Source organism: Pangasianodon hypophthalmus, chromosome 19 (genome assembly GCF_027358585.1).
Source record: "Pangasianodon hypophthalmus isolate fPanHyp1 chromosome 19, fPanHyp1.pri, whole genome shotgun sequence".
NCBI classification, from domain to species: Eukaryota; Metazoa; Chordata; class Actinopteri; order Siluriformes; family Pangasiidae; genus Pangasianodon; species Pangasianodon hypophthalmus.
Window position 1 is genome coordinate 11,740,447 of NC_069728.1, and position 24,619 is coordinate 11,765,065.

Here is a 24,619-nt window from a genome sequence, read left to right on the forward strand (position 1 = left end):
ATTACTAGTGACATTATTTGACATATAGACATCTAAATTGCTTTTCAGGTCCACTTTTTATACATCAAGTTATGTGAAAATGATTCTGTTGATCTAATGATTAGATAAATTAGAATTGATGCCAGGGTCATATTAAAAGCCTTTATTGATATTTGGTCAGTACACGAAATGAATTGAAATCAGAATATGAATCCAACAAGGTACATCTCAGAAAACTACCCACAAATTAAACAAAAACTCGTTTTTTGATGGGGTTGAACAGAAAATGTTTTTTTAAAAGTTCAACATCAAGTAACTAAGGACATTCTGAAGTAAGCATAGCAAGTGAAGAATTTGCCTCGTGACTTAATCAAAATTTATGGTACAACAGAAGTTTATGACTTGTCTTAGTTTAGTGAGCAAATTAAGTAAACAGACAGGGTGATGGTCAAATAACCTTGAGCTGCAATTAGAGCACATTTTAAAACCTTAAAACATCAGATATTTATTCTCATGCTGCTCATTTGTTATTCAATTCTCATACTGCTCAACATAATCAGCTATGTAATATTGAAAAATAACTGAGTTATGACTGGAAATGGCTAAAAAAATTTATCTGATTTTCAATTCCTGAAGCAAAACAACCCAACAAAAACTAACTGGCCTTAAATGCGTGGCTTATTTTTGCTCGCCATGAGTATAAAAAAAAACAAAAAAAAAAACAAATAGACATTTTAAAGATTACAAAACAGACCCTGTGGAGGGGTTGGAGGCAGTTGAAGCAGCAGCTGCAGAGTCCAGCCCGTTGTGAGTGGTGTGATGTGCACCCGTTGTCCTGGTGCTCTTGGCGACGGTTGCGGCCTCGTGGGAATCAGTGTTGGAGTCTGTGTCATTTGAGTGCTGAGTCATTGATGCCTCACTGCCTGTTGGAGAGTCCACGCTCTCGTAACCTGCACTCAGAGTTCCGTAGCCATCCCCTGTGCCTTGGCTCACTGCACCCTCCGAGTGGTTAGACAGTTTGGCTCCACCCCCACGGGCAGGGCTGGAAGCACAGGGTGACCCTGGATAATCCTCATCAGCGCTGCTTGCCTCCCGATACGGGCCAGAGCTGGACAAAGCTCTCTGGGTGGATCCATTGGAAGGACCGTTGAAGACACGGCCGCAGTCTTTTGCCCCAGTGGTGCTGCCTGAGGGAGCTGTTTCAGTTTCAGCAGGAGGCTCACAGGCACTGGGAGGAGAAGGGGCAGTCCTGCTTGGACCTGCGCCACTAGCGGCACCTAGAGCCTGGGCTTGCTGAGACAGCTGCTGCCTGGTCTCCCTCAACTGCTGCTGGAGAACCAGGATGGTGCTCTGCATGCCTTCCACCTCCTCATCCAACTGAATGATAAAGTCGTTCAACTCTGAATAACAAAATATAGGAACTCAAACACAGAAATATGGCACACATTTTATTTTATATATATATATATATATATATATATATATATATATATATATATATATATATATATATATATATATAAATACAATGATGACAAAGCTGTCAGCACTGGTGGGTCATAGACGAAAAAGGAATCATACTTTTATGAAATATTTGCATGTTAAATAAAAATAGTAAAGCTTAAAAAAGGAAACTTTACATATTAAATAAAATTCACTGCCTTACAAATAAACAGTACAAACAGTAACTACAACAGATTTTAATGTTTTTGTGGTGTAACTTGTGAATTTTGTAGGTTATCCAAATTGTAGCACTAAAAGTATTCCTTATGAGTTTTTGACAGTTATCAATTGATACCTGTTCAATTTGTTAATAACATTTAAAAGACGTTTTTGAAAAGAAAAAAAAAAAAACGTAGAAGTCTGCCACCAAGAAGTCTAGTCCCTTCAGACATTTGCCCTTGCTATGACCTTGTCCTTGTTTGGATCAATTCCAAAATCTAGTTCATCTGCCGGTTACAATGATAATTCCATCTAAACCCCCCCCCCAAAAAAAAAGGTTTCTCTCACCGTCTTGGCTGCTCTTGAGCTCCTCGCTGTACTTTTTCTGCAGGGCAAGTTCAGCCTCTAGCTGGGCGATGCGGCCCTGTGACAGCTGCCTGCCCAGCTCCTGGTTCTCCTGGATCAGCATGCGACACTTCGCCATCAGCTTCTTACCAGTCTGGCTGCAAGGGAGACAAGTCTGACATCACATGGTGAACAGAGCCATGAGCACAACAAGGACAGCTGGAGTAACTGCCGAGCAGTGGCAACACTGCAGGGTAAAGTCCACACCACCACCTTGGTCATTAGTCAAATGATCCAAGACATTCAAAATGGTATGCAGGTGATGAACAATTATGAGGAACCCTAACAGATGAGTGTACCAGTCATAAATCAAAACTCAATGCAACCCTCTACCAACCCATAGATGAATGACGGAACCAATAAATTTCTCACAGTAACATTTGACAGGCACCAATTAGAAATGCACACAGACTCCAAATATACATGGCTGTCCATAGATGACATACCAGACCTCAGAACCTAGCATTTTCACACTTTTAAGACCATCTATGTAAATATATAAAACTGTGGCAAATTTACTTTTAAATTGTTCAAAAGTTTGCGTGTGTGTTAAATGACACTGAACTACATGTGCCACACTCCAATACCTACAGTGTCCTGACAATAACAGTGAGGGCCAAAACATACCATAAACTTTTACATTACGTTTTGTGGGCATAAACAGGGTTACCACAAGTTACGTAAATGACAACTTACTGTATGGCTATTGGCAGACTGTGTTGTAATAAGCACATGGAGAAATACTCATGTGGATATACTCTTCTGAAACGCAACTCCAGAAATATTTGAACAGGAGTTTGAATACAATTATTAATGATAGTGTAAGTGCCAACAAGTTCTTAATTATTTTGCAAACATCTGACTATAGGAAGTTACACGGATGTAGGAAAGCTGATATATTCAGTGTAACAAGTTGCCTTAAGTGCTACATTTTAAACATTAATGATTATTAACACAACGGTGGCAGCTCAAACCCTCTGACCAGAAAGAGAAATTAGAAGCTTGGGTAATGGAGATGAGAAGATAATGTTTTGGCTGAGATGATTAACTGTGCAACCATATTAACTGTGTTCTAAAATTGTTATAACCGCATTTTAGATTTGCAAACATCACCTAAAGCATTAGACTTAATGGTGAAGGATTAAAAACAATGACACTGAACAGCTCTGTAACGGAAATATTTCACAAGAAAAACACCTGTTAATAAAAGTAGTGTCCTTACCAAACAGTCTAAAAATGCACTTATATCGATAAAATGTTGGACCTAAAACTTGTGATCAAACGACACAGCAGCATAGACATACATATAAACAGCTTTAGTAATTACCTCTAAGACACATGGGCATTCACATTGAAATAAAAAGCTTGCACCTGCAGCAGTGTATTAGCAATTCTTCACATTTTAACACATGCTCTACTAAGTGTGGAAAGCCAATCGTCTTCCCCCCCCCCCAAACACTGCTGTAAGTGCAAAAAGCATTTCCAAGAACAAACAACATAAACAAAGCAAAAAATATAAAAACTATGAACACAAAGAAAAAGAGGAAAGAAAAAGTTAAACACTGTACCGTCTCTTGCACCAGCGAGATGGTTGTTAAACAAAGTCTCTGTAGACCACAGGGTCTTACTCTTTCCCCAAAGTATTACATCATTAGAAAGGCTCCTCCCCCCAGAGTCTTATGATTGATAACTCCTCTCATTGTATTACATCACTTTACTGTCCCCCTCCCCCAAGTCATTTCTAAATTCTTACCGAGAGTCTTAACAGTTCTACACTGGTGGGGGTAAAAGATGAGAGATATGCATGTGCAACATATTCGTTTGGGGGTCATATTTTAAATGTTCAATCAGTGATTTTTAAACTACAGTTCAATCAGCTCCAGAGCAAATGCCTTGCTCAAGTCTCTCTCAATGGCCGCCAACGATTTATTAGAGCAATCTGTCTAACATAGGCTGTTGGGGGCTGGAAGGAGGGGTTGTTTCCGCTGTGACCACCTCTTCAGGAACAGTCCCGATTCCTTCAGGCCTCTGTACCATGAGGGGGTGTGGGGAAGAGAAAGCTGAAACAGTGTCACCTGACCAAAACTGGCTTTTCAGTTTCTGTTCTGTTTCACTTTTACATTACAGTATGATAATAGCAGCACAGAACAAGAGAAAAAAAATGTCTTTCTGTGTTTGGCTTTTAAGTCTGAGTCTCGTTGTGAGCATAGCATTTCAGTCTTCCCCCACCATTATTTGCACTCCTGCAGTGGAGAAAGTGAGGGGGTGAGTCAGGAAAGTCTTGACTTTTGTTTGGAGGGGGAGTTATTTTAGTTTACCTATCAGGTGTAAATTTCCAGGCACTCAGTTCATTTTGGGCTTGCTCCAGTTTGTCTTTAGTCTGTTCCAGTTCAGCCTTCATTTTAAGGAAAAATAAGTTGATGGCTGGGTCCACCATGGAGGATCTCAGTTGAGCCACACTGGGTTGCTGCACTTGCTTCAGGTACTGGATCTGCGTCTGAAAGGGGACAAACTGTGTTAGAAACTGAATCAACAGAAGAATCATATCACTCTCATACGTTTTACATCAGCAGTAAGACCAACCCTGAGCAATTAAACCAATTTCAGAAGACAAATGTGAAAAAGATTAGTGTGGAAAACCTAATTTGTGCTCCTAACAATACTGTGGCATGGGTAACAAGTAGAAATCAATGCTGACTGCAACAACAGGGATAAAAAGAAATAAAAAGGTATTGAACATATATACTATACTAATTAATACTTCTGTCAAAACCCAAAAATATCACTGCAAAAATATACACATAGTGCACTATAATATGTAAAAATAAATGTCTAAAGTTCACTATATACAGTGCTTGCGAGGCTCTTCATACAAGAAATATTTCCTGGTGCTATCTTTTGGTGTTGAAAATTAACTCCAAACAGGGCCTGGCCCAAGCTTAATGACAATAAAAGTCAAGCTGTTTCCCCATGTTGTCTGTTATATTATCTCGATCTTCTGACATCCCTACCTCCAAAGCCTGACAAATAGGACAGTCGCCTGTTCCCTTAACAGTGGAAAGGCATTTAAAACAAGTTATGTTTTAAAGGGGGGAAGAGGGAAATAACTGCTTTGTGACTCCAATGTGCATGCTTTAGATGCCAAAGAAATAAAAATGGCTAAAGCTCTGCAGCAAATTGTTGAATGGTTGCCTTGCATTTAGAAACTGTGCTCTGTAATAAGTAAGAACAAAACTTTGTATACAATACCAGGCTAATAATGATGTCCTTTCACCTTTTACAGCAATATATTGTTAGGACACCATTCGGGCATCTTTTACAGTTAATATTTCTTTACCGTGCACTACAGTTACTAAATTATGACTGAAAGAGAACCAGAAAGTGAAATACTTACTGTACATTCCTGCATTTCCTGTTCTTTTGTGGCCAGCCTCATCACCAGGATGTTCTCTCTGCGTGCCGACTCTTGCTGTTGCTGCTTTAGCTTCTCCTCAGACTCCTTAAGACCAGTCACATCATTGGCTATGGACATAATATGCAATTAGAATATGGCACATAGAAACAATGCACTAAACCTGAAACAATCCATCGCATTATGTGTATAAAATGGTTAAAACCTGTAACACATCATGAACAGAACAGAGCATGAATGTATGCAAGGCAAACTACCAACATTTACTTACAATTTAGATCAGCGTATTTTGCTTCGAGCACCTGGACATAGGCTTCATGCTGTTTCCACCTAAGATGATGAGGAAAGTATTTAGAATATATTTATTTGGGTAAAAAAAAATAAAAAAATTCAAGGAAAGGAACAATACCTAACACAATATAGTCTTCCTTACCTTGCACACAGCTCCTCTCTGGTCAGGGTCTTCATGTCAGATTCACTAAGGCGAACCTGAATCAAAATGTAAGTACTTATTAGCAGACAGTATAACAGAAGCTCTAGTCAATGTTGCCAGGTCTGTAATTTTACTGCAAAATTGGTCTACCATAGCAGGTCCATACAACTGATTATAATCTTCCGAAAGCCAAGTTGGGCATTTTAAGGTCCCATTTGGCATTTTTAATGCATTTGTATAAATCAAGTACTACATAGGCTATTGCAAATACACAGAACCTGGACAGAGCAAAGTATTTCAGCAGTCTGAAGCAAGTACTCAAAAATACTGGTCTACATACTCTACTCTTAAAGGAAAAGCCACCCTAAAAAACCTATATATTAATCATTTATAGCTAACATAATTTTCAGTGGTGTCCAAGACTTATTTTCTAATGAAATTTGAGTTTTATTTTAAACTTCTTTCATGAACAAGCAATGCCATTCAACTACCTGCTGATAGTGGCTCTGGTGGGATTCTTCCCTTACTTCAGACTAATGCAGCAGTGCTTTAACCCTTTATTCTGACAAACGCATAAGTTTTCAAAGCTTTAATACAACACCACTGTACTTGTCATCTTGTAGATTGCCAACTAGCCGAGGCCGAATCCTCTGCTGTTGTATAAAGGCACTGCATTGTGGAATCTTGAGTACACCGGTTGCTGTCTCTGATTGTGTGTTGGATATCTCATTAATACAATTAAGCTGAATCGCACGAGCAAGATTGCTGTTGTACAGAATATCAGCATGGCTGTGATTCAGTAATGACGCCACAGCGCTGCTGTTACACAACAATTCTATTGAAGAAATGAATCTTGAGCAACTGACATTTCAGACACAATATGGCCAAATATTTCATTTATTTTTGCTCAGGCAACAAAAATAGTACCCAAAAGAAGCCACAGCTGGATAGAGTATTGCCATGAAATGCACAGACTGACTGACGGGCCATAGTAAGTGTAGTAATGCCTTCAATGTACTAATCTATGGCTAGAACTGGAATTTTATGAAGCGAACACAGACAAGTTAATCGATACAAACAGTGAAATGTCCCAGTTATGTTATAGTAAATATCAGCAGTCTTGAACGTCCAATCAAATTGGAGGCCTGGAACTAAATGCTGTACAACACTGGAAAATGGTGAGTGAGAAAAGAAGCGTTTGTTCTTTTGTTTTTAGGAGCCAACAGTGAAACCTGGCCATTTATCCCTTCTGTTCGGCTGAACATTTTCTCTCCTATCAAACACCATTGTATCTCAGCAAGCAGTGTCCCCCTGTGACATCACTGCGGCACACAGCCACTATCTCCTCACAGGAATAACGAAAACACACCATCAGCTACAAATATTAACACCTGGATTGCTATAAACATCACAAATATCTCAATATGAAGATAACGTTGTTTCAGGGTGGACTTTTCCTTTAACACCACTGCTTCAGTTTACTCACCTTCTTCGGGAGAGGTTCTTCATTAGTCATCTTGATCTCTGCAAAATGAAAAAAAAGAAAGAAACAATGAGAAATCATCATATTAGACATATTCTCAACAATAACAACAAACAAAGCCACAGCATGATTTCTGTCTTGGCAAAATAGATTAAATGGCCGCAGAGGAGAGTGTGTGTTCACACGTGGGGTGTAAAAGCACAGCCGCTGGGACACGGCAGGAGCCCGGGACATGGAGTCGCCTCCTGCACTACGCTGCTGCCTGCAAGCTCCATTTATCCTACAACACAAACTCGTGTCTGCTACATTCCCGTTAGCTACCTGCAGCCCTCTAACGTTATCCTACAACGCTCTGCATTAAACTAGAAAAAATAACGTTAACTAGCTGTAGGTTAGCTTATCAGAAAAAGCGCTATCCACGCTCAGAATCGGCTGCTGTTAGAAATCCGCACAGTGGTGGGACTGTTCGCGCTAAATCTGGCGCTAGCGTTAGCATGGCTCACTCGGTGCTGCAAACAGGCGAATGAGCAACTAGCAAACAAACACGCAAAGATTTAGGAACATTTTCACAAACTACTCCATACACACAAAAAAACAAACAAACGGAGACGCGCAGTTTGCTATTTAGACTGGTCACAAGCTACCTGTCGGCTTCGTGTTTTATCAGTTTCTTGCTGTCACAAAATGGCGGAAAGGGAAGAGACTCTCCCTACGAGCAGCGCCGCTCTCCTCGCCCATGTTTCTCATAAACAACGCCAACCAACACCGTGGGATACTTACACGCCCCTGAGTTAGACCAAGACGACCCGGTTTTCTTAAAATATGTTATGACTCCACTCCCAGTCAAATTTATTTGCGTTATTCAAATAAATAAAGCGAAATGTGACTTTAGAGCGAACTCAGCGTATCCGCCATCACTGAGAGGATGATGTTCCGCCACCAAGTGTCACACGAGCCTACTGGTTGCCATGCTTTGTCTGCACGCGGCTCTCGCCATATCCTGCGATCTGATTGGCTTGTGGCCGACGGACTACGCGCGAGCAGCATCTATTAACCAATCGGAGTGCAGGAGGCGGGCTTAATAACGCTACTGGTAGCCAGTGCGCATGTTATCATGAGTGATCAACGGGCAGAAACAATACTTCTTGTCTTCAGCCATTAATAATAACAAAATAAATAATAACAAAAAATACCCAATTCAACATATTTGTCATGCACATATTAAAAGCATGCAAGTTACTGTATAACGTATCTACACTAACGTTTACAAGCAAGTAGCCAAATTAGCTAAAGGAAGTAGCGAGGTAGGTAGCATCGCTAAACAGTCATCTAATTAATTATCTAACTAACATCCTGATCAACAGTATGTTAAATGAATGTTTTGCACACACCATCGCACATGGTATTGTCAGTCTCCTCCACGATCAGTACCCGCACTTCTTCTGCTAAAATTGAACGTGCAAGTAGTCAGCAGATCTCGCAATATACTTTTCAGATACTGTTTGAAGGCAAAAGCAGCGCGGAACCACATGAATTAAACCAAACACAAAACAAGCAACAGAAGCAAGGCCAGCTAAACAGGGCTTGCATTCAATCCAGAGAAGAGTCGATTCGCCCATTCTAGGCATGGGGAATGGAGAGTCGACTCCACATATTAGGAGTCGATTCCACACCGTTGAAAGGATTCGTCGTTAAATGAGGAGTAATAGCTGCGGCTGTATGCGTCTCACCGTCAGTCAGCTGTTCTTCGGAAAACAAAGTAAATGATAAAAGTATATTAAGGCTTCCCACCCGAGGAATTTGTGTCAGGCACAGGTTTAGGCTGTTAGCTATCTAAAGTTAATTTAACTACAGAGATTTGATCTAAACTTTATCTTTAAATTTCATAGGAGGTGCTAATGTTAACACTCCAGATTACATTGTTAAATAAATTGCCACTTGAGACCCCTTGTCATTCATACTGTCAATCATAATAGAGTATTATATACGTAAATAGTATTGAACATGTTTTAAGTCAGTTCCTGTCCTGTGTTTGTTTGTTTTAATGAGAAAAATATTGTGTGGAATCATCTCATATTTTATTCAATCGAATCCCAACAGCCGTAAGAGTCGACTCCTGAATCTCTGGAATCGAACAGTCTTATGGATTTGGAGAACAGGCACGGGGGTGGGAGTCAGAGTTTCATTATTAGCACCAAGCGTGTAGTGTTTAGAAATAAAATTAACGTAATGTCTAAAAGTTTTCATATACTCAACATTTACAATTCGTCAAATTCGAGTTGCCCTGAAATGCACAGTGGGCAGTGCACCACTTTATTCATTACTGTTCACCCTAAATACACAAAATGGTACGCTCCCCTCAGGTTCAAGTTGAAACTTCAAGGGCAGGTTAGAGCTGAAGGCAGTGTGAGGTAGCTAACGTCTCTGGGCAGTGTGAAATACAAGAAGAAGTAAGAGCATGTTGAGCAGAATTGGACATGTTCGCAGGTAATGCCAGACACGTAGAGCTGCAAAAGCCCTTAAAAAACTCGGTGTTTTGCTCGGTATTACGTGTTAAGTATTAATGAACACAACGACGTAATCAGTTAGCCTAGCTAGCAGACGTTAGTAAGTTGTTAGCTAGCCATTTAGTGAGTCTAACACTACAGAGTTCACCAGTTTGACCTATACCTCTGATTCATTTCAGAAGTTAGTCTCTGACTTTTATATTTCGATTGGTGTCAGTTGTTAAAGTATCAAGCTGTTCATGAAGTTTCAAATTAGCCGTCTCTGGCTGTGATAGACTTGTAGCACGTGATTAATTGTGCAGAGTTCACAGGCGTTAGTAGTGTAACAAACCCCCTTTAGTAAACTTGCATTAGTTAGCAATCTCCTATAAACTTTACAGTCATCTACATAGAACGTGAATACTTTAGTGTTGCACATAGCTTGGTAATCTTGCTTGGCAAGAGTGTCAAATATCTGAGGGCAGAGTGCACAGTTTTTGTAGTGCACCTGTTTGCATATACACCAATCAGCCATAACATTAAAACCACCTGTCTAATATTGTGTAGGTCCCCTTGTGCAGCTCCATACGCAGCAGGCTGGGATGCAGTGTGTGTTCTTACACCTTTCTATCATAGCCAGCATTAACTTTTTCAGCTCTTCTGTGGGATCAGACCAAAAGGGCTAGCCTCTGCTCCCCATACACATCAATGAGCCTTGGGTGCCCATGACTCTGTTGCCAGTTCACTGGTTGTCCTTTTTTTTTCACCACTTTTGGTAGGTACTAACCACTGCAGACTGGAAACAACCCACAAGACCTGCCCTTTTGGAGATGCTCTGATCCAGTCGTCTAGCCATCACAATTTGGCCCTTGCTAAAGTCTCTCAGATTCTTACGCTTGCCCATTTTTCCTGCTTCCAGCACATCAACTTCAAGAACTGACTGTTCACTTGCTACCTAATATAACCCAACCCTTGACGGTTGCCATTGTAACAAGATAATCAGTGTTATGCACATCACCTCTCAGCGGTTTTAATGTTATGGCTGATCGGTGGAGGGTTCCCCCTTTAATATGATACTAAAGTTAGCCTGCCCTATAGGCCATTACTGGTCCAATCCTGACATCTGCTTTTGCCAAGTTATGCAAAATATCATGATGGTAGCTTCAAGACAAGTTGCATTTTTGTGTGCACAGTCTATGTTGTGTTTATAAACTTCACACAGGTTGGCTTAATCCGAAAAATATCTTGGATTGTTCCAATACAGCTTCAATGCTTTGCACTGATACCCTGTAGTTCCCTACAGATTAGGGATATTTAGAGCCCCATTCACTTATATTTAGGTTGTTAATTAAAATAATAACCATGGATTTTAATCTACATCCCTATTCTCCATCACTTTGTTTCTGTCCTGATGTTTTGAACCATGGATGACATTAGGTGTGCAGCAGGCTTGAATCCCCTGCTGGGCATTTTGGCCTCCAGACAGAAGCACACACTTCCAGATCTGCCTTATGACTACGGTGCACTAGAACCTCACATCTCGGCTGAGATCATGCAGCTTCACCACAGCAAGCACCATGCAACATATGTCAACAACCTTAATGTTACTGAAGAGAAATATCAAGAGGCTCTGGCCAAAGGTAAATCAGAGTTTATCCCACATTTTAATGGATTATGACTTCAGCTCTCAGTGCACTGAAGTGCATTATTTCCTTGCCTTGATTTGGTGAATGAGTTATGAGTTAAATGAATGAATTAATATTTGACTAAACAGGTTTGTAAAACTTGTCATCTCTGCCCCCCCTGTTAATAATCTTCTACTACAGGTGATGTAACAACACAAGTGGCCCTTCAGGCAGCGCTGAGGTTTAATGGCGGTGGTCACATCAACCACACCATCTTCTGGACAAACTTGTCTCCAAATGGTGGAGGAGAACCACAGGGTCAGAGATGCTGTACACTTCCTTTGCTCTAAATCTTCACAATATCTACATTACAACATACTTTTTCTCAAGCTGTAGCATAGCTCTGTACCTCTTTTGGTAGTAAAGTAACTATTTTTAAGCTGACCTTATAAGATGCCCAAACCAAACAAAAATATGTAAATACATATTGTATTCTTCCCCTAGGTGAGTTGATGGAGGTCATTAAGCGTGACTTTGGCTCATTTCAGAAGATGAAGGAGAAGATGTCTTCTGCCACTGTGGCGGTTCAAGGATCGGGGTGGGGATGGCTGGGCTTCGATAAGGAGAATGGGAGGCTGAGAATTGCTGCGTGTGCAAACCAAGATCCTCTGCAGGGAACCACTGGTAAGAACTTTCAAAACCAAAATGGAGATGAAACCTAAAAGGGTGATCATGGAAATATCTGTCCATACCTCTACTTCAAATTACAGCACAACATGCACATTATCGTTATTTGAATGTGGATTTATTTTGGCACAGCTGCTATTGTGAAATAATTTGCGAACTCCATTTTTGCAGACTAGCTGACATTTAGTGCATGTTAGGCAGTGATATAAAAAATGTTCTGGTCTGCAGTGAGTGATACCAGACAGCCGCTCTAAGCAAAATTACAAAATCACTTCAATGCCCATTTTGCTCAGACATAAGTAGCTAGAATTAAATTATAACAAACAGTTATCAGGGTGTCGCAGCTTTCGAATGCACGATGTAGGTGGCATCATTTTCATAATTTCTGTAGTATCTCATGAAGCAGAACTGTACAACACAATGAGAAATGCTTTAACCTGTTTTCCTCAGCTTAAATCATCATTGTCTTGCATCTTTTTCTGCTTCTCTCTCTCTCTCTCTCTCTTTAAAGGCCTCATCCCACTGCTTGGCATTGATGTCTGGGAACATGCATACTATCTTCAGTACAAAAACGTCAGACCCGACTACGTTAAAGCCATATGGAACATTATAAACTGGGAGAATGTTAATGAGCGCTTTCAAGCTGCCAAGAAGTAAAACCATCACATCTCTAAAGATAATACAGCCTTCTTCAAAACGCACAAACACACCACATAATAAATGTCAAATTCTATAACCGCTAGTACAAGAAGAAGAGATGTGATAAAAAGTTTTTGTCAATACCAGGGCTGTTTGTCAGAATATCTCAGACTCTCGTCACTAAAATAATGCAAGTTTGTTTTCATTATGTGTAATTAAACCATTATTTAAACCAACTTATTAGTAATGTGTTTACTTTCTTTAAAACAGATGAGTTAAAATGTAACATTATTTTGAGATGGTTTGAAAGCTCTGGTGATCTTTTATGTGATGTGTGTACAAAAACTCAACATTTGGACTTAATCATCATTGCATACCTCAGACCCAATTATCATGAGGAATGGAAAATCAACCACTTTCAGTAAATGATGTCATACATCCTAAGTTATGACCCATATGCAGTACTTTCTGATTTAGTCAAACTTGTACACTGGTGATACTTGACTTCTGTGGTTAAAATGGATTATTTTCTGGCACAAGGAACAGATCATCAGCAACAGTAAGGAAGGGGATAAAATCTTTCTGTACATGATTTCAGAACACTGGCATTGTTTTCCTATATCACTAAGCTCACTAAGGGGTTAGTGATTTTTTTGAGTATTCAATACCCCCTTTTAATTATATAAAAACAAATGCTTATTGATGTTTAGCATCATCACTCTGTAAGCATTAGTGTAACAGAGGGAGTGAAGCTTATGTATCAGAAGGGGGAGCTGTTCACAACTGTTTATATGTTTTTCCCAGGTCAGTCTGGATACAGTGAAAGTAAAGTTGGATTTTTGAAGAAAAATTACAGCTAATTATCAACATGTGCAGATAGAATTAATACAGCTGGCTTGGATGTCTGCTTAATGTTATTTTGTTGGAATATAATTAAGTAACCACTGTGTTTGTTGAATGTTACAGTGAAGTCTTAATCCACTTGAGGTTTTTACAGTTTTTCCTCATTTACTTCTGCATGGCAGTTAGTATAGTTATTGTCTCAATAAGTGAGAGAAAAAGAGAGAGAGGGAATGGGTGGAGGAGTTTTGGCCAGCCCTGCCTTAACTAATAGGGCTTTTCTCACTTTAGTTTTAAAAGAACTACTTTTAGATGTTTTATTGGAGTTAACAGAAAATGACCAAATAACTTCCAGATGGTTGGTGCACAGTGAGCCAAGTCACCCCTCCATCAACAATTAGAGCATGTAAAGGGAAACCTTCTTCCCATTTTTGTTCATTAATCCTTTCATGCTTTTGTTTTGTAGTATGGCATGCCACGCTTAGTGCCTGCAGCACAGGTTTCAGTTCTGTCTCTCTTAGAAATGCATCAGACTCCTTCACCAGAATCTTTGTGCAGAAGTGCCACTGATTGGTTTAGACAGCTTGCTTATTTGTGTGGGGCAGGACCTCTTCTGACTGTTTAGGAAACAACTGCATCATGTTCAAATTTGGACTTCAGAGAAAATGAGACTTTCTAATTATGTGATAGAAAATAACTCAAGCAGGCGGCTTCAAAGGGACCTGTTGTCTACAGTAGGTATTCACTGGCAGTATGGCCTTCCCAGCTAGGTTGGGTCCTTGGAGCTGTGAGGCAGCAATGCTATCTGCAGAGAAAAGGAATACAAAAAGAAAAGAAATACAACACATATTCAGTTTACCTCATAATGTAAATCAGAGCATTCAGATGCATTCAGCATAGATCATTTTCAATTGGGAAATATATTTGTAAAATATAATGACACTTGTGTCAGGGTTCTATACAAGTATAAGATGGACCCTGGGACATTTGCTTGTACATCATCAGTGACCCCAGTCTCATCAAGACATGCTAACGTATGGCTTGCAAACATTTCCAAACAGAATGGTGTGAAAAGACTTCTTAATTTCTCTTGACTCTGAGGCAGGAAAAAAAAACTAACAGTAGCCTTTATCCTGTTCAAACCACTGACATGCCTCAATGTGGCCTACTTTTTTCCCTGTTAAATGTCTTTGACAGCAGTTAGAGTTATTTTTGTTTAGTAAACTCCATGTTTTAGTTTTCGAGTGTAGCATGCCCCATTCTTTGCCCATGTCCATAATTATGTAGGCCAACCTCCTGTTCTTGTTATTCAAGTTGGAGATGCATTAAACACCCTCACTAGATGATTGTGCATGAGTACTTCTCTTCAAGTCATTCCACGGGTTTTGAATGCATTTAGATCTGGGCTCTGACTGAGCCATTCCAAAATGTTGTTGGTGATAAGCTGTCTTGTGTTTGCACCAAACATGATTTTTAGAATTACGCCCAAAAGGTTCTACCTTGGTCTCATCAGAACATAACACATTTTGCTGTCTGGGGTGATTTAGGTGGGCTTGGATATTTCTTTGTTTGTTTGTTTTGTGAGAAAGAGCTTCAGTCTAGCCACCCTATCCCATATCCCAGACATGAAGAAAATGAGAGATTGTTGTCACATGCAGGGAGTGACTAGTACTTGCCAGATATTCCTGCAGCTCCTTTAATGTTGCTGTAGGTCTCTTGGCAGCTTCCCTGATAAGTTTTCTTCTTGTTCTTTCGTCCTGTTCTTGGTAATGTCACTTTGGTAGCCCCATTTTCTCAACTTGTGACGATGGCCTTCACAGTGTTCCATGGTATCTAATGTTTTGGAAATTCTTTTATACCTCTCTCATGCTTTGTAAGCTCTTTGTTGACCATGGCTTTAGAAGTCGGTTAAAACTTCAAGAAGATATCAAGAAGATCCTACAGAAACAGCTGATCTTTATTTGGGGTTAATCTATCTATCTATCTATCTATCTATCTATCCATCCATCCATCCATCCATCCATCCATCCACCCACCGGCCATGCTTTTGGGAACACTTGTACATCTGCTCATTTATGCAGTTATCCAATCATTCAGTCATGTGGCAGCAGCACAATGTATAAAATCCTCCAGATACAAGTCAAGATCTTCAATTAATGTTCATGTCAAACATGAATTAATAAAAATTAATTTAAAAAATGTGATGTCACTGACTTGATTGTGCTGTGGCTTTTGGTGCCAGAAAGGCTGGTTTGAGTATTTCAGAAACTGCTGATCTACTGGGATTTTCTGGGAGTTTACACAGTAGCTTCAGATTCCTGCTGTTATACGCTGCAATTTCCATAAAATCTTTCAACCCAGCATTAGAAGGAACTACCTTTTAAAGCTTACAATAAAGTAAAAAGTAAAGAGAATTCCAGGATGCATTGCTTTCCGGCTGCTTCTGTGAGGACTCCAAATGTACTTTTATTCCTGGAACAGAAAATCAGTGGAAAATATCTGTTCTGAATATGGAGCATATTTAGATTTCTACCCATTTGCCCAACCAGCTGCTAAATTTCACTGCTATAGAAATGTATGACTCTGTAGGACAAAAATAAACCACTGAATCACCACAGCCATTCTCAATGTAATCCAGAATCAAAAGACAACAGTTGATTTATCTGTTTCTGGAGTAGAAATATAACTTTAAAGACACTTACTAAAGCACTATATATAAGACACTATATATAAGCTACCAGACACATATATTTTATATTACACACATTATTATATTACCAGCCATCTTGATCATTCTCCTGATGTGCCTAAAAAGGTAGGAGAAGTGTAACACATCAGAGAGTGGATGTAAAAAGAATATGTTAAATGTAAAAAGGACACTTTGGTAATGTGCTTGCTGTGTTTACTCATACTGTTCAAAAAATCCAAATTACTTACAGATTCGTTATAATGCTATAATATTACCTGGTCTCAGTGAAACATCGTTGAAATATCATTTTCTCTTGAAGGGGAAAACAGACATAAGCCTAAAAGTTCTCATGCTTGTTATGGGCTAGCACAAATATTTGTCTCATTTGCATTCATCTGGAAGTGGCTGTGTGTAAGGAGATTGTAATATGAATGGAAAAAATGGATGGACTGCACTGGCATTATGAAATATCTTTCTTTGGGAGTATTGACTCTTCACATGGCAGTGTATTCGGGAGGTTCCACAGCTGAGGATCAACAACCACAGAGTCTCTTTGTCTCTCTCACTTGGATCAATCTCTCATGTTTTCATCCTGGCAATTAAAGCTGGAGAGATCTTGAGATATAATCCCTTTAGATTTTACATGAGGGGGAGATGAGGTGGATTTGGCAGTGTGTTTGAATCCAGCAGTACAAGTTAGGATAGATGCCAGAGTCTCAATCAGAGAGTGTAGACAGAGGGAAAGGAGTAGGAAAAGAAAATGGCATATACACTGTGAAGATGCTGAAATAGGATATCACAGTTCCCAAGATGTTGCATGCAAAATGCTAGCGTTCTGCCAAAGAAAGAGCATTTCATTTTCCGTTTGCATCTATCACGAGGATTAGTTTAAAAACATCACCTAGTTTTGTAACTGTTTTAATTCGATGGTTTTTAATTTAAATAATATAATGGATAATGTTATGTCTAGTGGTGACACAGATTCCCTGTAATAGCATTCTCAGTTTCAGGACATATAGACATTTTGTATTTATAAATACTGTTTGAGTGGAAGTTCATTCTGTATTTTTGAAATGTATATCCAAAGGGTTTGGGGAAATCTGTCCGATGTCTCTGTGGTTGAATTCTCAGGTTTTGTCTAAAATTTTGTTTGTCTGCAACAATATTTTGAAGAAAACAAATAATGTATATTTTAACAAAATTACGTGAGAATATATTTATTTACTTTTAACTGTGTTTTTATGTCTACCAACTTGCAAATGTCATGTTGGGTGTGAAGCCAGTTTAACAAACGTGGTAGTAAAAATAGTCAGTCTAAAACCTAAAGATTTAAGTTGTTGGATAGCTGTGTACAATAGCAAAACTGGCATAAACCTAATCAATTCAGCTGTAATGCTACTGTGCTGTCTTGCCGTTATCAGAACAGAGAAGGGTGCTGCATAAAGTTTTAAAATGTAGATATAATCTAATAAAAATAGCAATAACATGAACTTTAGCCAGCAGAATAGAACTGAGTGAATTAATCAGCGATTTTTTCCCACTGGTGAGCGTGACCTGAGATCAGTCGTGTGAAGAGATGAGGTGAATTTTACCTGACGTGATGAGGCAGAGACTGATGTGTATGATGCTGATAATCAAAGTGATTGCTCATTTCCTGTTGTATACCTATATGTAAGTAAAAGGTTCTTCTTCTTGTTTTGAACTAGGACCATATCAGCCCATTCAAAAGCATAATCCTTCAGATCAACAAAACACAAAAGTCTACTTTAACACACAGATGATGGTCAGTGATGAGGGTATGACAACTGTTTCTCATTTGGGGAAAGTTAAAGATGCTCCATCATATCTATCACACATGTTAGTTGTTTCACTTAAATGTAGGTCAGAACCATGAAGTGGATGGATATAGCAGACATATAGACATAAACCCTGGTCCCAACTCCCATCCTTGAATACCTGTTGTCCTGCATATTTTAGTGTTTTCCCTGCATCCAACACACCTGATTCAACTTACAAGCTAATTAACAGCACTTCCTGAGTTGAAGTGGGTGTGTTAGAGCACGGAAAACACTGAAATATGCAGGACATGGGGTACTCCAGGACCAGGGTTTGGAACCTGTGATCTAACTTAATAAAACAGAGTTATTGGATTATTAATTTTAAAATTCCTGAGGAAAGAGCTGCCAAGATTTGGCTCACTTTAACACCTTGGACCCGGGACTCTTCTTATCTACATACTGATATCAGTTGTTTCTTGTTCTCTCTGGCAGCTCAGAGCAAATATCTGTCCTGGATATAAGAGCAAGTCGAGGTGGCTCTTGAGTACACCAGAGACAGATGCACACATGCACACACAGATGATGAATGCATTCCCTTACAACACAAATTAAAATTCTTGAATAAAATGACCGTGAGATATTAATGATGAAATAGATCATGGTAAATGTGCTGCTAATGATAAGAGGAAAATAGTTGCTACAGTGGATTAATAGATTGTGTAAAATCCTGTGTGGAAATTGACCATGTCAGTCACTGTCATGTGATCTAGATGTGTTTAGCTGGAAATATCAGAGGTAGGAACAGAACCATGTATTAAATACATTTCAAAGAAATAAAGATACTAGATTTCTTTGGCTGATGATACTGGTTATTCTGAGAGTCTCTGAAGAGGCCAGAGTTGCTCGTAAGGTTTGGCTCATTTCACTTTATTGTTTCTTTTATTGTTGTTTCAAGGGGATCATTTCAGGTATTGCCTCTGTCACTTGGTGGCCTAACACCCAACCCAAATGCTTTGCTCTCAAATTATGTTAACTCAGGTTAAAAAAAAACAAACAAAACGTAATAATCAAGGGTGGTTGGTATAAATGGTGTGTCTAAGTTTAGTGTTTTTCCTTTGGACAAAAGGGTTACAGCCGTTCTATTTGTGATATTTGGTATTGAGAAGAAATATGACATGAAACCCACTAGAGCATTACAGACTTAAAAAAATAACTCACAAATGCAGCTGCCTATCTATAAATGTGTTTGTGTGTAATAGTTTGCCTCAAATCATTCTTATTATGCCATCTTTTGAATAATGATATAAATCATAGCCTTTTGATATAATAAATTGCTAAGCTCTAATTATTTCTTTGTCATGCTGTTGATAGATATTAAATTTTAGCCTCCCTTCTAATATCATAATCAGCTGTTACAGCTAATAATTAGTCATTCTCTTTTACACACACACTCTGGGGTTTCTGGGTAAAACACATCTTCAGTTATGCTGATGAATACTTTTTTTTGTTAATATTTATAAGTACACAGTCAGACGACATTATGTGTGTAAACTTGAAGTGGATACATGCTCTAGAAGTTAATTAATATTAAATGACAAAAACAAATGTGTCCAAATACTTATTTACCTTCACTGAATGAGGTGTATGTCACTTAGGAGAAAATATTACACAGATTTAGTCTTAGGCACATGCAAAGAAATGCTGTAGAGCAAAGATGCCTTCAAAAATAATGAAATTAAATGTTTCTATATTTAAAAATACTATAAAGAGCAGTAAACAGTAATAAATGAAACAAAGTCAATATTTGGTGTGACGATCCTTCGCTTAAAAAAAATAGTAGTCTCAGATACAATTTGTGCAGTTTTATAAGGAAATTAGCTGTAAGTTTTAATGAGCATCTTGCAGAAGCAGCATCTTCTGGATACTTTGACTGTCGCACTTGCTTCTTATTTTTGCAGCAAAACCCAGCAGCCTTCATTATGTTTTTTTGTCTGAAAAGTGTCTCTTATGTAATATGCTGCTTTCTTTATTGACATACAACATTTAATTTTGTGCAGGAAAACTATTATTTGGAAATCTAAAATGTTTTTGTACTGAATCAATAATGTAGAAGTCATAAAATAAAAATCTATAACAAAGTTTGTACTAAAAAAAAATAGGGTGTCTAAGACTTTTGCACAGTACTATATCTCATAATTGAGACTTTGTCCCTCTCAACTGTGAGTTAATTTTATGCAACTTTTTATCTTGTAACTGTGAGTTAGAGTTATTTCATGCTTTCACTTATTAGGCTATCCCCTAACCTGACCACTCCTTGTTAATTCTTTGCAATTGTGAGATAAATCTGCGTAACATTTTCACATATGTAGCAGAAACAAGGTTCCAAACATATGAAAAGTGGAAACAAAGAAAAGAAAAATTCACCAAGCAGAAATCATTCCTTATTCCTTAAGTATTCCTTGAATCTTAATTTCGCCAAAATACCCAGTTCCCGGCATATCACAGATGACCACAGTGTTACTTCCTCATAAAGCATTCAACCAGGTTACACATGTATTATCTAAACCCAATAAAGCTGAAGGAACTACATGCAGAATAATGAAAATATTCCAAACTGACAGAAAGACGAGAAACACAGCCATCATTATAAATAAATATTATCAAATGAAGTCAGGATTGGATTTATTGTTGAAGCCAAGCTACATATGTGTAAACTAAAAGCTTTAGCTAATAAACTGCCTAGGTTTTGACATGATGCCATATTCTGGAAGGTAGTGAAGCCTGGCCAGGCTTTCCTGTACAAATTACTCTTTTCCCTTAAGTGGAAAAAAGAACCTCAGCCTAAAGAAAAACACTGGTTCTTACAGGTCACTGCAGAAAAACGTGAAAAAAAGAAAAAAAATCATATGCCAAGGTGTTTGAGATTTTCAGTTTGGACTTTATCTGCTGTATTTAGGTGGAACATATTAACTGATTTATTTAATGTCATTCAATGTCAGTATGTCTTTTGCAAACAGCCATAGAGGCAGCTGATGGAAAAATGCTAACAATAGTCTTTCAATCCCTCTTTATTTCTCTGGATAGTCACAACTATCGAATCCATTTGTCTCTCTATTTCAGCAGTAGCCCTCCCCCTTTTTCCAGTGCATTTGACATTGACTATAAATATGGCTGTCAGTCCAGGTTAAAAGTTTTCCACAGGCTTCTGGAGTGGTCAAATAGCCCTCTGGAGTGTTTAAGTGTTTGGAAAACGGACTCATCTCCCAACTACATTTACCTACTACCTTAGTAAGACTCTCTCTCTCTCTCTCTCTCTCTCTCTCTCTCTCTCATTTTCTTTAAATAATTCTAGTTTAACTTAAGGGGATGAGAACATTTTATTAACCGTGAGCCAGGAAAAGAGTCACGCATTAATGCAGAGTGTTGAGTGGGAAACAGACAGTGAAATTGAAACCAGTATTGGATTCAGACATGTATTGAATCAAACATACTTAATCATAATTTGCTCTAACACTGCCTTTGCTTTATTGCCAAATTCATATAGTAAGGTTGGATTGGAAGCACAGCTTTGTTTGTTGAAGGGGTACCAATTAATAATCCAGAGTATCATGGGTGATTGATTAAGGCTATTGGTAGTTAAGGTTAGTTACTTGGCTGCTGTCGTCCAGGTGGGTATTAGTCATAGCCTCAGATCTGGGCCAGGAAATCAGGTGGCATGATGATTCTAACATTAAAATCCTTACCCTTGCTTGATTTCACGACAGATTAAAAAAAAAAAAAAAATCAGTTAGTTCACTCACAAGATCTGTCAGTAAGTGTGACTGCTAACGCATGCAAGCTTGCTTCTTTACCTGAGAATGTTGGGGTTAAGGTTTGGCTTGGGATGATTTATGATCACGTTTGTGGTTCCTGCATGTTGTAACTTTGTGTGTTCATCTATTTGTGTGAGTGTGTGCATGTGTGTGATAGGGATTCTTCTTCATTGCCAGGGGATTTTCCATCAGCAGAATGTTAGACAGAAACAGATGCTCTTCTGGCTCAAAAGCCAGGACACTGGAGTGGAATATCAAAAATAACCTCTCAAAGCTTGACAAAATCTTTCTTTTTTCTTTTCTTTTTTCTGCTGGCAAGGCTGTTTGTTTGTTTACCCATTTCAGTATTACTGGCTTTTTCATTTTGTGTTTTACCAACTGATGCACTTAAACCTTCCTGTCTCAGGATTTTGCATATTAGATTAATATTGCAATGTAGACTTTTCTATATATTTCCTGCTTTCGTTTGTATGAAGCACAACAGTATACGTATTGGAGAATTGGAGAAAACAACCTCACCTGCTAAATGACCCATCATTACCACTGGGCCCCATGATGCAGCTATGACTTCAGTATGCTATTTCAGGACGCTAAACATTTATGTTATCATAAAGATTTAAGGTCTGAGTAATATCACACCTACTGGGCTCAGAAAAAAGTTTTTGGGGCTGTTTCAGGCCATTTCAGAGACTCATTTATTTGGATAAAATAATATTTATATAAACATCAGTTGGGTTCTAATGTTACTGTAATATTCTAGAGTCTGACCCAATAACTGTGTATCTGCTATTTACTGCTGTATTGGAATGGATCCTATGCATTTTATACATTTAATTCTACAAACATATATGTACACATACATACATACATACACACACACACACACACACACACACACACACACACACATATATATATATATATATATATATATATATATAAAGAAAATTACGTTGAGTCCCAGGTAATTATTGTTATTAATTTTAAGCATGTTACTCAGTTACTTCTATGACTTTTTCTGTAACTACTGTGAAACTAATAGGAAAGATATGTAGTTATAAGTGTGAGAACCCATCAACGAGTCCTGGGACTTTAGGGGGTTAAACATCCAAAAGCTTATAATATCTGAATGTTTAAATTATACACGTGTTGCTGTTATGCCTCACTGAAGACTCATTTCAGTTCACTCTAATTCATGGTGATTTTCCAACAGTCATGTCCAGAGGTTAATGTGAGTCCACCTTGTACCCATAAAACGTAAGGCTGTTGTACATAGCCAGGCCTTAGGCCACTCTCCAAGCAGTTAAACAAACGATCTTACAATTAAACCATCATTGTTGTAGTTTAGGTTTTTCTTGCTGGGTAAGATTAAGGATGTTAGGCAGGGGGTGACATTTTCAGAACCAAAGGACTGCTGACTGAAACATGTTCTGTATTGTAAGTACCATAATTACTCAGGAGTTACACTTGATTATTAACATTGTGTACTTTCTTAACAAACAGACCATGCTGAACATCTTGAACTAGTTAAGCAATTGGCAGAAATGAGGATGTGTCCTCAGTAGGTGGAGTATCAGTGTCTAGCACTTAACATGTTTCAGCACATAACACCGGCTCAACCATATTCTTGCCTTCTCCTTGTAGCTACCTGTGATTTAGTTTTTGTTTTCTGTGCGATCTGACTGGAGTGAGTCTGTTGGCCAGCTGGGAGTGAGATCTGTTCAATCACACTTGGTTCAGGATGTTTTTTAATGTGTAGATAATCGCCATTATATTATTACTTTTGAACCCCGTCTGCCAGGAAATGAAATGAATGTGTGACACTTTTATATTTTTCCATGTACCCTATGACGTTCCCAACACTTAATGAGTTTTCAAGATGTGTTTCTGAAAGGAATTTTTCAAATTTAATAACTCCCAACCATAGCCAAGACAGAGAAAAGAACACTGGGCTCCTAATATCTATGTTAGGTATTATACTGTCTTAACGTATTCCTAAAAGTTTAAATCATGCAAAAACAGTGCCATATGTGACCGTTTCATTTAAGCTCTGTGGAACAACTATTTTGTAAACCATACACTTTTCTGTTTAAACTTTTTACCTAGTATGATTTCAGTTACTACTACTGTTATTCTCCAACTGCCATCAGATCACCAGGCACGAGTCAACTCCAGCAGTCTTTAACCTCTCAGGGAAAATATGTGAGGTCCAGTATTTCCCAGCATGTTTATCTGTATGTCTGTCCTTTTCTCTATCGCTCTTCCTATTAATCACCCTCTTCCTCCATCTTTCTCCTCTTTGCATTTTGTCATGGTCCATCTGTCTCAGTGCACTTGACTATAATTCTGGCACAGAAGCAAATCCCGAAGGAAAACATTAAAATATAATTCATGGTTTGTGATGAGTGTGCAAGCATGCAGATAAGACTAATGTCTCTGCTACGTAATCGTCTGTCTGTCCAGATGTTTTCTCTCTTTTTCTTGTCTATTTTAGTGTCTGTTTTTCTCTGCTGTCCTCTGAACAGGATTATCATGAGTGTCATATGTATCTAGAGGGAGGAATGGTTTCTTCATTAGATGATGCAAGATTGAAAAAGACACACTGTTATCCTTCCTTATTTTTTTTTTAATCTCCTCAATGACTTTCCCAAAGTTGTTTAAAAAGAAGGAAAAAGTACAATTTGCAATA

At 38.5% G+C, this 24,619-nt stretch overlaps 2 protein-coding genes across 4 annotated transcripts; one reads left to right on the forward strand and one right to left on the reverse strand.

The window, feature by feature from the left end:
- Window positions 1-127: 127 nt before the first annotated feature.
- Window positions 128-8,973, reverse strand: wtap (WT1 associated protein). 3 transcript variants are annotated; one of them, XM_026923028.3, is made up of 8 exons: window positions 8,766-8,973; window positions 7,378-7,415; window positions 5,892-5,947; window positions 5,730-5,788; window positions 5,441-5,568; window positions 4,365-4,543; window positions 1,990-2,144; window positions 128-1,379 (listed from the first exon to the last, which is right to left on the reverse strand). In XM_026923028.3, the coding sequence occupies exons 1-8, from the start codon at window positions 8,773-8,775 to the stop codon at window positions 721-723; spliced, it is 1,284 nt and encodes a 427-aa protein (XP_026778829.1). In that variant the 5' UTR covers window positions 8,776-8,973; the 3' UTR covers window positions 128-720. The 3 variants fall into 3 exon arrangements, with proteins under 3 accessions (XP_026778829.1, XP_026778830.1, XP_026778831.1); XM_026923029.3 differs by lacking the exon at window positions 8,766-8,973 and adding an exon at window positions 8,155-8,373; XM_026923030.3 differs by lacking the exon at window positions 8,766-8,973 and adding an exon at window positions 8,019-8,119.
- Window positions 8,974-9,724: 751 nt separating this feature from the next.
- sod2 (superoxide dismutase 2, mitochondrial) lies at window positions 9,725-13,047 on the forward strand. Its single transcript, XM_026923033.3, has 5 exons — window positions 9,725-9,861; window positions 11,298-11,500; window positions 11,687-11,803; window positions 11,990-12,169; window positions 12,684-13,047. The coding sequence occupies exons 1-5, from the start codon at window positions 9,833-9,835 to the stop codon at window positions 12,827-12,829; spliced, it is 675 nt and encodes a 224-aa protein (XP_026778834.1). The 5' UTR covers window positions 9,725-9,832; the 3' UTR covers window positions 12,830-13,047.
- Window positions 13,048-24,619: the final 11,572 nt, after the last annotated feature.